The following is a 14,233-nucleotide window of genomic DNA, read 5'->3' on the forward strand; positions in this document are numbered from 1 at the left end:
CACGGTTTGTGTGCGGGACCGAGCCCACCAGCCCCTCGGGAAGGCGATGGTGCCACCTGGCCCAGCCTCGCTGGCTGCCCCCGAGCACAGCCGGGGACAGGGGGGGGGTCTTTGGGCAGGGACCGTCCCTCCTCGGAGCACGGCGACCCGTGGTGCTTATCTCTCGGTGTCCGGAGCTGGCGGAGGGGGCTAAGGCATGAATTCCTCCTTGATGGTCAGCGGCGACGAGGAGACGAGGCTTGGGGCGCTGCTGCCGCACAGGGCACCCATGGGCCCCGGCGTGCCCACGGCCGGGGGGGTCGGCGTGGTGGTGCTGGTGGGCTGGCTCTGCTGCTGCATCTTCTTCTTGTTCACCTTCCGCTCCTTCGCCCGCCGGTTCTGGAACCAGATTTTCACCTGCGGAGAGACACCGAGAGCCGTGCAGAGGAGGGGACGCAGCTGAGGACAAGCACCCCGAGGCCAGGGGATGGAAATCCCAGGGGCTGGAAGCTGGATGGGAGCAGCGCTGCCCTCTCCCAGCCCCAATTCCACCATTTTTTCCCCATTTCAGCACTGACCTGCCGCTCGGTGAGCCCCAGGGCAGCGGCCAGCTCGGCCTTGCGGCGGATGGTGATGTAGCGGCTGTAGTGGAACTCCTTCTCCAGCTCCAGGCGCTGGTGGTCCGTGTACACCACGCGGTATTTGTCCTTCGTCCTGGTCTTCCCTGGCAGAGGAAGCAGAGCCGGGGTGAGCCGAGAGGGGCTGGGGGGGCAGGAGCATCCCTGAGAGCATGGGGGAGCTGCGCAACCCCAAGGGTGGCTCTGGAGCAACGTGGTGATGATCTGGGACCATGGGGCAAGAGAGCTGGGGGTTCCTATGGGATCTGACACCCATCCTGGGTAACAGCAGGGTGTTTCTCTGTGTTGGAAAGTGCCTTGGGGCAGGGGAAGTGGCTCGGTGGGAAGGGCAGGAGGGGTTCAGCTGCATCGCAAGAGGATGGGCTGTAAATCCCACATGCCACGATGTGCCATCCCCAAAAGGAGCAGCGCTGCAGCCCCGGGCTGAGCACCCAGAGCACAGGCAGCCTGCACACATCCAGCCTGGGAGGGCTGCGGGGAGCACAGCTCTTTGCCACAGAGCCCAAGCCCACGGTGCCACCGCTTCAAAGCCCACGGATCACGGAAAGGAAAAGAGGAAAAACCCAGAGAGCTCCGTTCTTGGGTTCCCCCAGGTTTGGGCGCAGTGGAGCGAAGCTGCACTCCCACAGAGACTCCAACTCAATGTTATTAGACATCAGAGACTCCACACAGAAACACCTTCCCTCCCAGCCTGGAGATCTGCCCATGAACCAGCTCCGTTTCATTTTTAATCATCCTGGAGGGAATGGGAAACAGGGAACTTGCAGGCAGCCCCTCGCCGCCCCCCAGCATACACACACACGGGGCTCTTGCATCCCAAATTTGCCAGCAGAGCGATTCCCAGGGGGGTTACAACGTAAATTAAATTTACACATAGTGAGCAGCTCCCTGAGAAACCACACACCCCCTCTGGCTGCGCCAGCCTCAGGGAATCCTACGAGATATCTGTTTTCTCATAGAGTTTTTTTTCTTTTTCTTCTGAAAGCAAAACCTTTTCAGGAGAGATAATAACTGAAAAGCGAGCATCTTATTTGCAATATTACTATTTGAATGCCACTGCTTGGTGGAAAAAATAAAATAAAACAGCTGAGAAGCAACGGAATTGACAGCTAAAATAAAGAATACAGAAATAAGGTGGTTTGTGGATACCACATATGCCAGAAATTTTAGCAGGAATTATTATTTCCTGCTGCAGCCACAAATAGATCCGTCACAGACCATTTTTTTTTATTCCCTCTTGGTTGCTCATCCCTGTCAGGTTCCCGGCTCTGCCCGGCTCCTTCCCCCGTGCCAAAAATTGGGGAGCAAACGCAGCCAAGCCAGAGATGGAGTCATTCACCTCGACTAATCGGCGATGTTTGCTGAACTCAGGAATGTATCGTGGGTGATTCACAAGGAAAAGAAAGGGATTTGCAAGGAATACTGTTGACAATGAATAATGCAGCCCCCTTGAATGTCAATGCGGAGTTGCGCTTAGCTCTCCCTCGGCGGCCCTTTTATGGCCCTGTGAAAGGAAAGAGGAAATTTGGGCCGAGCCAGTTCACTCTGAACGGGGTCCCCTCGTGCCCCAGTGCCGCCGTGGGGAGCTCGGGGGCAGAGGGATGGGGCAGCCCCCAGCCTTTATCCAGTGGACCCAGTGGAGGTGGATGGGGTTGTCCCGGGTCTGTGGCACAGCCCCTGGCTGCTGGAGGGAGCACGGATGGGGCAGGGGGTGCAGGGAGCCTGGATTGCTCCTTGAGGTCCCACAAAGCGTCTTCCCATCTCCTGCCACCAGCCTGCCCAGCCCCATCGTGCATTCACCCTTCTCGTCCCCAAAAGACCAGCCCAAAGAGCAGCTGGGGCAGCCAAATCAAGACATCCACGGGGCTAGTGGGAAAGGTTTCAGCACTGGGATCAAGGCAGGGCCCGTGGCTTCAAGGGGAGAGGGCATCGTTACTGCTGTTAATGTGTAACCCTAATAGCGCTCACCTGAGCCACGATTAGATAAGGGAATGGCTTTAACACGCTGCACAGGCCCCGGAGGACACACTCCTGAGCGTGCACGCACATGCACTCGCACACGCGCTGGGGGAGACCCCCAGCCCTCATCCTCTCCCAAGGGCAGCCTTGGGGACGGGGATGGGGACCTGGAGATCCCCGTGCTGCACCACGGCACTGGGGCACCTCTGGGACGCACAGGTCAGGGTCACGTAGCCCTGGTGACACGGGGTTGTTGCTTCCCTGCCTCCAGAGCAGGGCAGAGGAAGGGAAAACCAAGCCCCAGCCCTGCACTGTTCATCCCCAGCTCTGCACCCACCGGGCTATGGAAGGCACTCTCCAGCCCCAGCCTGCCCAAGCGATGGCTTTCGGCAAGAAGCTGCAGCCACACGGATAGGCAGGGGGTGTTTTAAGGCTGGCGTGGAGCAACTCTGAGCTCTGAACAACTGAGCTCAGACCAGGGAGGAGCAGAGCCCTGCACCGTTTCCCAAAGGTCTCCATTTCACAGGTCAAAGCAGCTCCAAATTGCGGCGGCTGCGAGCCCTGAGCAGCGCCGCAGCCATCAGGGCTCCGATCAGGGCAGCACGCAGCAAGCAGGGGTACGGCAGCCCCTTGCTGGAGCTGAGGAGATGAGAGCTCGCCGCCGCATCGGCAGAGGTCCCCGAGGCCTGGGGACACGGGCACGTGCCGGTCTGGGTGCCAGGAGCCTTGCAGGGCTCTTTGCACGGGAGGTGCTGGCGGGGACGGAGCCGGCGCCGCGAGGCTTTGCACGCCCTGCTGCACAGACACTCCTCGCATGACTGGCGTAAAAAAATTGGGCTGCCCTGAGGTGGCTTGGAGAAACACGGGGAAAAAACATCGTGGGCGAGAGTCCCGTCACCAGGGAAGGAGCTTTCACTTGGTGATCCAGCTGCTTTTTTTCTGGAGCAGCATCTGTTTGCAAAGGGGATAAAATCCCCCCCATCCTAGGAGAGCGGGTGCTGCATCTCTCCCCAGTGGAAGCCTTAATGAAAACTTTCCCTCTGCCCTGACGTAGCCAAGGCAGAGCTATGGATGGGGAAACTGAGGCACGGAAGCAATGCCAAACCCAAATGGAGCCCCAGGGTCAGAGCCGTGAGCCCCCTGGGGAGCCTAAACCCTCCCTCCACCCTCCTACAGCTCCAGAAGGGGAAAATGCAGAGAGAGGGCAGCCAGCACAGCATTGCCCCGTGACAGATACCCCGGGACAAGGGCTGGGATCAGCTCCTAACGCTCAGCTCCCTCCCAGCTGGAGCTCACCCGGCAGCCAGCTGTGCCCCAGCTGTGCTGCACGGAGGGGCCGATGCTCCCTCTGCCGAGCAGAGGCGACCACAGCCCTTTGTGCTGATGCTGGGGACAGACCGCCCGGCACATCTCACTGTCCCCAAACCTGCTGGAAATGGCAGCTCCGAAGCCTGCACTGCCTGCAGAAGGGGCTGAGCACCCCCTGCACACACTCAGGAGCCACCCAGAGCCCTGTGCCGGGGGGTTAAATGCCCGCAGGACCCCTGGTGCTGGGACCAGCACGGGGTTCACGAGCCTTACCATTCCCTGCCATATTCCCAGCCCTATCCCACCCGTCCCAGGAAGGACACGGCCACGTGGATCCCGATTTCCGAGCTGCTGGGCTGCAGGCAGGGCTCAGCCATACCCACAGCCCTCCCCGAGCCAACACCGAACCACGCCGGGGAGTTCTTCCTGGTGCCAAACTTCAGAGGAAGCAGCAATGCTGCCACGGCCACCCCTCCCGCAATAAAATCTCATTTGACTCGATAGGTCGAGCACTGGAAGTGTTTCGGTTACAAAACCACGCGCACGCATCCCGATGGTTTTGTAGCCTTTGCGTGCAGGGGATCAAGCTCGGCGCTTCCAAAAAAGCCCTGCGGCTTTGCTATGAATACAACCAGGGGCTGTATACCAGGGTTTGGGGGCTGGCAAAGCCAGGAGCAAGGCCCAGGGCACAGCCAAACAGGGGTGGTGAAGCTGGGAAGGAGCAGAAGCGGCCGGGGCAGAGCTGGGTGTGGGGAGCGCAGAGCAGAGCAGGGGAGCGCAGGCTGGCCCCGGCCGGGCAGGGTGCCGGCGGCAGCCACACGTCCCCATCCCAGCCCTCGGCCACAGAGCAGCAGCCCGAGGCTGGGCGTTGGGGCTGCGGTGATTCAAGCCTTTATTTTGGCAACGGGCACATTCCTGGGGCTGCTCCTCGGTTTTACGAGCGCCGCCGGGCAGGCTCCTGCGCGGGGTCAAAGACCGCGCCGCGAGGGTGCCAGCACGGAGCATCGCCCCCATGGCACGGGTCCGAGCCCTGCTCAGTTCCTCTGGAGCTTCACGGGGCAGGTGACACAGCCTTGGACCCTCTCCCCCTTCACGGCCTCAGCTCCGGGGAAGGATCCGTCCCCCTTATCCGGGCAATCGCAAAGCTAACAGCGCCCAAGCGGCTGTCCTTGAAGGGTCCCCCGCAGGAAATATCTCCATTGGCCGGGGGGTTTAAGTGTCCCTCGGCTAATCCCGGGGTATTAGGCAGCCCGGCCCAGCACGTAGGGACCTCCAGTGCTCCAGGGAAGCCCTTTTTGTTCAAGGAAAGTCGATTCTAGGAAAGTTTGAGCCGCCTGTACCTTGGCCAGCTAAGCATTCAGCAAACCCAGTGGAGGCCAGGAGCAGGTTGTGGGTTAATAATTCAAGGGGAGAAGATCGGTGGGGCCCCCAGTGGCATGCAGGCACTCTGGGTGACACGGGGGAGCAAAGGATTTCGTGGGGAGCAGCCACATCCCAAAATTGGGGGCCTGTAGGAGAACCCATGCAGGGACCTCCCTTGCCCAAGACACCCTGTGCCAACGCGAATCCTGCCTGCACAGGGCTGCTGCATCTCATTCATGGGGGTTTTAGTGTTGCCTTCAGCTTTCAGGGATCTCCCTAGAGCTGAACAAGGAAAAGGGAGCTGGAAACAGAGAATGGAGTTGGAATTGAAGACTGCACGCCCAGCAGGTTGAACCCTGCTCGTGCTCAGAGCATCCTCATCTGCTCTCTGCCTGGGCACCACCGGCACCACACCACGGGCACCCACACCGTGCCGCCTCAAGCACCTCCAGCTCCCTGGGGATGCCCTGGGCGCACTTTCACTTGCAATATTTAGCTGCAACCAGCTCCATTAGTGACCTAAAGGCCGGCCCCGCGGCAGCACCCGGGCATTTACATAACTAACGAGCAGGGGGTGAACTTCAAAGTTCAGCGCGCTGCCACTTCCAGCACCTTCCTGAGCTTTTTATAGAGCAGGGGTGCAATTCACAAGGAAGTTTGCAAATAATTGTGAATAAGGAGGAAGCGCGAGGCTTTGACACTCCGCTCGTGAAGATTTTATGAGCAGAAAAGGAGGTGATGCTCGGGAAAGAAAAGGAGAGCTGGGGAGGCCTTGTTCCCTCTAATTTCTGATTTTGAGAGCCCTGCATCACAGCCCCTGCTGCTGCTGTTCCCCAGGCTGGGTTTTGCCCTCTGCCGTGGCTAGCTCAGGTATTTAGCAAGAGGTATATCGATTCTGCACCCCGTAAGCCTGACGCTGGGAGATTTCTCTCCGATTTTTCTCAGGCTCTGCTCCGTGCGCGCTGGACCCCCGGCACACTCAGGCCGTGTGTGAAGTCGCCTCTCAGCAAGGCACAGCTCCTTCCCCAGAGCTTGCAAACTGCAGCCGATGGCTGTTTATACAAGGGAAGACGGAGAGGGAGCCGCAATTTACAGCCCTCTGAAGTATTATGATTTACGGCGTTCGCACAGAAACTCTTGATATTTATAGCAAGAAGGGACGCGTATTCGTTTCCTATTCCCACAGCGGCGAGAGGGGCAGTTAATCCATCCAGGCTGATTAATGCTCAGTTTATTGATTTCAATAAAACAATTCATTCCCGAGTCTCACCCTTATCTATGTCAAACCCATCTCTGCTCTGCTCATTTTCAAGCTTTATGGAGAAAAGCGTCCGCAGCACTTGCAGCTCGCTGCCTTACTCTAAAGGGAGAGAACCCCCCGGGGAGGGCATTTGCTGAAGGTGCCCGTCCAACCCAGGGGGGTTTTGCTCTGCTGCCCTGCTCGCTGGGACTGATCCTGCTCTACATGATGATGGCTGGTTTATTTGTTCCTTTGTATGTGTTCAATCTCAGAGATACCAACTCAGCAGCGGCTGATTTTTGCAGAATTCAATCACTCACTTGCCACATAACTCAATCAGGGGGCACTTTCAAGCCCCCGGTCTGTCTCAGTCCCTTGATCCAGAGGAGGAGAGTGCTGATCTCTTTTCTCCCCACTTTCATTTTTTCATCTCCCCTCCCACCTCTCTCTAAAAATACACATGAATTCAGACCAACAGAACCTGCAGAAGCTGTGGGGTCCCATTCACTGCCTAGAAGGAGGGGGCCATTTTTCCTAAATAAGTATATTCAGGGCTTAAAACAGGCCAGGAAATACCAGCTTGCCTCTCCCCTCCTGCTTGCAGACCAGTGCTAGCTGTTTGCGCCCCCCGGGATGCTCTGCCTGCCCATCACAGCCCCTGCTCCCTCCGGGACAGCCCCGATCCCAACCCCACCACGCACCAAGTGCAGCCACGGAGCAGTTTTCCACGCAGGGAGACCCCAAACACCTCTGGGCTGAGCCCCTTGGCACCACACAGCCTCTGAATGGATCTTGGCCATCATGGCCCCAGCACCATGCATGGGCCAGCCCCACATGGTGATGGTGGGGAACCAGAAGCAAGCCTAAAACGGGGACATTTTGCACCTCGATGTGCACTTTTAATCTGGGAGCCATGGCGAGGGACAGGGCGGTGGTTTGGCCAGGCTGGGCTGGGAACCCTGGAGGGGAACATGAAAGGGCACGGGCAGGGCAGGACAAAGGGCCCCCCACACCTCACCTCGCTGCCAAAGGAGCCGGCCAGCATCTCCATGACAAAGCGAAGCCTTGTCAATTTGGGCTGGCCCCGAGGGGTGACTGCCCACCGCCTTTGAAGTGGGCAGCGGGGCGGCCTGCGGGCAGGGGGCTGCAGGGGCCCAGACACTTCCCCCCCCTCCTGCCCCGGGTCAGGAGTTCAGTGGGGACAGGACCCCGGGGACAGGACACGGGGACAGCGGGGCCACCCGGTGCCAGGCACAGGAGCGGGGGCACCCGCACCCACGGCACGCAGCACCCTGAGCACCCCCACGCACCCTGCGCATGGCACCCAGCTCACCTTGCACGCGCACGGGGCGTGCGGCATCGCCCGTGCACACTCACTGACCCCGTGCAACAAGTGCTTTGCACGCAGAGCCTCGCACACCCTGCACTGAATGCGCTTTTGCACCTCTTAACCGGGTGCACGGCCATGTTCACTGCTCACACGCACAGCCACAGCCTTGCACACACACCCTGGCATGCACCAACAGCCCGTCCGTCACCAACTGGAGCATGGACGAGTGCCCCAGCAGAGCAGGGTGGGGCAGGGCTCCCTCAAAAAGCCCCTTTGGGCTGCCTGCAGCCAGAGCACCCCACAACCCCACACGTCTCTGGTCCCAGCAGCAGCAGGTGAGGGCAGGGATGGTTCAGAGGCTGGCTGGGACTTTCCAGCCATATGCAAGGCAGAAACCATCCACTAACCCCGGCTGCTGGCGATAAGGAAGGACAGGGCAGCCCACCTGCTGGTACCCTCCATACCCATCCTCACTCCGTGCCACCTCGGTGGCCACACAAGCTCTGTCCCTCCCTTGCAGCCACAGACCCTGCAGCAGGACCCAGCCCTGCAGGACCTCAAGATGAAGGCTCCTCTGAGCAGAGGAAGGCATGGAGTGCAGGGCCAGGGGTTTCCTTACCGCTGTTGCTGGTGCTGGGAATGCTGCGCCTCATCCACTCGTAGGGGGTGCGCCTCTGTGCGTTAGGGGACAGCTGGGGGACCGAGCTGCTGATGGGCGGAGGCAGGAGTCCAGAGCCCGGGGGCTGCATGGGGTTAAAATCCGGGGGGCTGAATCCGAACTGCCCCGGGTTGGCGGTGGACGAGGCGGCGGCGGTGCCGTACGAGTGCCAGTCCTCCTTGGCAGGGGTGTAGGGAGAGCCCCAGGCGGCCGCCGGCTGCCCGTGGTGCGGGTCGCTGTTAATCCCCGGCACATGGTGGTAGCTGGCGAAGTCCGAGTACTGGGGAGGCCCCGGCACGTAGTTCTGGGGGTTGAGGTTGAGGCTGGGGTGCCGGACGGGGCTGGGATACATGTTGGTGTCCTTATCCAGAAGATAACCTACATACATCTTCCCCGGCTGGCTCCGCGCTCATGCTGCGCCGTGCCGTGCCGTGCCGCGCCGTGCCGGGCCGGGTGTCGCGGTGTGGCGGCCGCCCCTCCTTCTCCACGCTCACCTGGGCGCCTTGGGGAGCTGTGTCCCGGGGCCAGGCACCTCCCTGCCCACAGGCTTTTATTGGGCCCAACCTCTCGCAGCATTTGCATTGAAAGGCAGGTTTGCATTTCAAAGTGCAGGAACCCCGGGCGGCGGGGCGATTCAAACCTCCCGCCTGCACCCCGCCGGCCCTCTGTCCCCTCGGCGGTCACCAGCCCGCTGTCCCCACGGTCCCTTTGTAGCAGCCGGGGCTGGGGACGCTCCAACACCTCTGGCACCGCACGGGAGGATGCCCCAAAGGAGCTCGTCCTGTCCCTAACGCCACTCGTAACCCCAGGAGTGGGGTGGCGAGGGCTGAGCCCGCAAATTAAATCCTGGCTGCGGGCAGGGGACAGGTTGGGCTGCACCTGGCGTTGGCCCCATCAACCGTGATGGGGACACCAAACCCTGGCTGTGGGGTGGCGTTTTCCCCCTTTTCCCTCCCCAAACCAGCTTCTGCCTGGCTTGGAAATGGGTCGGAGGGAAGGGGTGGCTCTGGGTCCCCCAGCTCTTACAGCATTTGGGGGCAAGCCCACCCCTCCAACCCCATAGCCCAGCCCCAGAGAGCAAGACAGACAGAGCTGGATGCATGCTGGGGGGCACGGCCACTTCCACACCTCACCCAGAGCAGCCTCCCGGCCTGCCCGCTGCTCTGCATGGGGAAGTAAAAAGGAAACCCATAAAACACAAAAACACAACCCTCCTGGGGCTCCGGCACAGCCCGGGAGGGCTGGCAGCGCTGCAGCGAGAGGAGTTTATTGTCTGTTTTCTGTCTTAAAGGAACAAAAAATCCCCATCCATTTTTTTTTTCTGATAGAGAAACCTCCAGGCACAGCCGTTCGCAGGCTCGGGCTTTCACTTTCAGCCCAAGCCCAGGCCCGCCGGGGCTGCCAGGAGGATGTGTCGGCACCTCCCTGCTCTGCAACAGCCCCATCCCTGCTGGGCAAGGGCTGCTCTGTCCTCATCCTCCCCGACTGAAACAGCCCAGACTTGGGCAATAAGAAACCGAAAGAAAGAAAAATAAAAATTAAAAAAAAAATAATAAAAATAAAAATAAAAAATAAAGGGGAAAGGATTTTGGATGCAATTGAGAGGAGGGGATAACCCAACAGACTCTCTGCGCCTTCCCCAGTTGTGGCTATGAGCCTGAGATGAGGTTTCAGGGTGGGGCTGCCTCCCAGATTTGTGAGGTTAGAAGGAAAATGGTAACAAAAACGACAAAGCCGCTGTGGTTTGAGGAGCTCAGTGCACGCATGCACAGCCACTTCTCACCTGTCCCCCTACAGCTGGCAGGGATGTCCCTCCTGAGCTGGCATCACCCAGGCTCTGCCTCCTGTGACCTTGCCACCCCAGGGTGGAGGTGGCCCCACAGAGCCCCTGTGGCCAGTGTCCTCCCAGCCCCAGCACGGGGGCTCGGTACGGCTCTCTCCATGCCACAGACCAAGGAAGGATGATTTCCCCCAGAGCCAGCCCAACCCTGGCATCTCCACACCACCTGATTTAAAGGTTTTCCCCAGGCAGCCTCCAGGAGCATCCCAGAAGACCACATTTGAAGGGTCCAGAGTCCCTTGGTGCTCAGCCCAGCATGGTTTAGCAGGACATCACTCACACCGGGGTCCCATGGGAGAGCAGTTTGGGGGCTGCCAGAGCCCCTGGGGGTCTCCAGCTGGACAAGGGGAGGTGGCAGTGCCCTCTCCAGCCTCCCCAGAGACCCCCAGCACCAACCCCAGCTCGGGGAGCACCTTCCAACCCTGCTGGAAACCCAGAGGAAGCCGGGCAGAGCGGCCAGGATTTCCCCGGCTCTCCCAGGGACTGGGTGCTGCTATCTGTGATCGAGTGATGCCATCTCCTGGAAGCCACGGGGCTGGGGAGCGGAGGGCCGGGAGGTCCCCAGGGCCAGGCTGCAGCCAGCTAGCACAGACGGAGCAGCTCTGCAGGGGAGGCCACGGCCTCACCGCCTCCTCTGTGCCCATGGGGGAGGCACTCAGGACAGGAACCCAAGCCCTGAATGTCCCCGGCTCGCTCCGAGCCCCTTGGTTCTTTCAGAGGGATGGGGAGATGCCCGCAGAGCTTCCCTTTCCCCCTGGATCCCCAGCACCCCCATGGGCGTCTAACCTCCCCGCTGCCCCCCAAAACAACCCAAGGTGCCCCATCCCAGCATCGCGTGGCCCCCCCTGCACCCCCAGCTCCTCCTGCTGCCCCCCTGCAGGCAGAGGAGAGCAGGGGGCAGAGCGTGGCTGCTGCGCATCGCTCCTGCCACCCAGCTCCAGAGCAGCATCCCGGAGAGCGTGGAGAAAGCACAGCCACCCTCGGCCCCACTGAATGCCCGGGGAGCATCCTCCCACCCCTCTCTGCCCATGTGCAACCCCTGCCCAGCTGCAGGGTCCTGCCTCAGACCCCTGCGTCCCCTCCTGGCCTCGTGCAGACCCGATGGAGGTCCCCCAGGGGCAGGGGAACCTCGCTCCCTCCTCGCCTTGTGCCGGCGTGGCGCGGCGCAGAGGGTTAACGATTCCCACGTTAAGTGGCTGCAGATGTGTGGGAAAGTCTGGGGCGACCGGACGGCACCGTTATTAACATCCACCCCCCCCGAGCCTGCCGCTGCCTCCCGGGGCCCCGTTCAGCACATTTCATACCAGGGCTGGTGGCGGGGGTGAGCAGAGCGCGTGGGATGGGGGCGGAAAGAGGCTGGGGAGGGGGAGGCAGCGGGATTTCATCCTCTGCTGCTGCCTGCTGCCTCCTCCCAGCACCAAACCCTGAGGAGGTGACAGGGCAGCGCCTGGAGGGACACTGCCCTCTCTCGTGGGCTGAGGCTCTGCCACCACATCACAGCGATGCTGAATCTCCCAGGCTGACCTGTGGCTGATACGGGCTCAGAACTGAAGCCACGGGCCCTCGTTGAACCTCCAGAGAAGTGGGAAGGGCTGAGAGCTGCTGCTCCTGCCCTACCTGCCTCCCCCCTGCTGCCACACGGGACCTGTCGCTGACTCCTGCACATCCTTTCCCACCGTCCTGCCAGCTCACCTGGCTCAGGTGGCTTAAAAGAGCTTAAAAAAAGTGGCTTGAAAAAGAAATCTTTTTCCCAGGGTCCCCAGCTCATCCTGGGGTGGGACAGCAGGTCACAGAGCTGCTGTGATGCCAGAGCAGAGCACCCCACAGCATCCCCATCCCAGTGTCTGCTGTGCCCCCCAGAAACTCAACACCATGCTGCTCCAAGCCCATGTAAGCTCTAAGGCCACTTATTTGGCCTTGCTGGAGGCCGGAGACCTCCGCAGAGAGCAGCTCTGGCAGCCTCCCCTGCAGCTGTCCCAGCCCCGGGGGAATCGCTGCGTCCCGCAAGCCTCATGGATGGAAGTGCAGGCGCCTAAAATAGAGGTGAGCAAAGCAGGGGGGAGAGGCAGGGGTCACCGAGCTGCTCCCCCCACTGCCCACGCACCCGCAGGCGCGAGTCCCTCCGGCGCTGGGGCTTCCTCCGTGCTGGCCTTTCCCAGGAGCTGCCGTGACCCCAAACCAGCGCCGGCCCCGGGTGCTGGCTGGGGACGTGCGGCGCCGCGTGCTCGCCGGGTGCCGTGGGCTCTGCAGCCCCCCCCCGGCATCCCAAAGCAGCCGTCATCAACCCCAGCGGGCTCCTCCTGGGAATTTTGGGTGCCTCCATCGCCCTTTCTCCCGGTCTGGGGATGAGCACTGGGGTCACCTCTTTATAGGGAGGAGGGGGAGGCGCCCGCCCTCGGGATCAGGCTGCGTGCCGCACCGTGCCGGGTGCCTGTCCCTGGTGCACGGGGCCCAGCAGGATTGCACCGATGGGTTTTTCCCTCTCCTGTTGTTTTGGGAAGGGGGATGGTGCCGGGAAATGGCTCTGCCTAGCTATTCCCAGCAGGGACCCAGCCGGCACGTCCTTATCCCTTGGGAAAAGCCTGGCAGAGAGCCCTGCGCTCAGCACATCCCCGCCGCCTGCCCCCGGCTCTCGGACACTCATCATTTCAGCTGGGGGGGGGGCATTCTGGCTCCTTGTGCCCTGTGCCACCAGCAGGTGAGCTCTCCAAACACAAGCTCTCCACGTTGGATTTCCATCAGTGGGCAGCACGTGCTGAGATAGCAGGAGATAAGCGGCGATGTCGCGGGCTGGGAGTCACCAGCTGTGCCCTTTGTGCGCGCCTTCGCCCGGCAATGCGGAGGGGATGGCACCGCCTCGCCAACAAGCCGGGCCCAGATCTCAGCTGTGTTGTCTTTGTGGGAAGGGCTTTTTGATCTTGGAAGGAAAAAAAAAAAGAACATCTTTGCAGGGAAACGTTCTCTTTCAGGATGGATGATGCATTTTCTTCATTTTTTTAACTTGGATCAGACTAAAGCACGTCCCCAAGGCAGACACGGGGACAAGAAGTGCTGGTTCAGAGGGCAGTCTCCATCCAACCAGCCTCTGCACCTTGTTATGAAGGTGAAACAAATTGCAAAAAATCCCTGTGCGGACAGGCTGTAACGTTGTGCCTCTCAAGAGCTCCTCAGAGAATTGATTTGCGCTCATCAGGGTGTGGGGGACTTAAAGCGGACCCATTAACCTGCTCCCCGTGGGCACTCAGCCCTAGGGTGCAGCACGTCGGATATAATGGGATGGATGAGGAGGAGATGGGGGCTTTTAGGTGAGCTCCATGCCCTCGGCAGCCAAATGTCCCCATCCAGCCCCCACCATCCCCACGTCCCCTACACCCTGTGCCAGGACAGCCCCATTGTAGGGTATCTTTTAGTCCCTTTTCCCCCCAAAAATCAAAAATCACTATCCTGGGGTGCCTCCACCATAGGATGCTCTGCCCCAGGAGCATCGTGGGGAGGGTAAAAGTGGCCAAGGGCACACGTTGGAGGTCCGAGGGTCCAGATGGGGGCTTTGGGGTTGGGGGGGGGCAATCCCGGCAGAGTTGGGGCAGGAGGTCCGGAGGGAATACGCGGAGTCAGTTCAGCACAGGCCTTCTTTAATAAAAACATGAGTCAGCTGCTGGCGTGGGCAGCGGATTTTCTAAACATCCCCTCATATCCTGAGAAAGGAAAAAAAAAAAAAAAAAAAAAAAAAAGAAAAGAAAACGGGAGGGGGGGGGGGTGGGCTAGAGAAAAATAAATAAATAAATGAAAAGAAGAAGAAGAAGAAAAAGAAAACAAGGAAAAAGGCCAGAATTGAAAGCAGACACGGGGAGAGGGAGAGCAGCTCCCTTCCCTCCGGTTTAAGGAGGCGAGAGCCGGGCTGGTCCCGGCTCCTTTTGTT

At 60.3% G+C, this 14,233-nt stretch overlaps 1 protein-coding gene across 1 annotated transcript; it reads right to left on the bottom strand.

Moving 5' to 3' along the window:
* Positions 1-111: 111 nt before the first annotated feature.
* CDX1 (caudal type homeobox 1) lies at positions 112-8,862 on the bottom strand (the record flags this gene model as incomplete). The annotated part of the gene is made up of 3 exons (XM_082771854.1): positions 112-396; positions 558-703; positions 8,436-8,862. The coding sequence occupies 3 exons, from the start codon at positions 8,860-8,862 to the stop codon at positions 190-192; spliced, it is 780 nt and encodes a 259-aa protein (XP_082627980.1). The 3' UTR covers positions 112-189.
* Between the last annotated feature and the right edge of the window lie 5,371 nt (positions 8,863-14,233).

The sequence above is a fragment of the Aythya marila genome (assembly GCF_965140915.1).
Source record: "Aythya marila genome assembly, chromosome: 14".
In the NCBI taxonomy this organism is placed as follows: Eukaryota; Metazoa; Chordata; class Aves; order Anseriformes; family Anatidae; genus Aythya; species Aythya marila.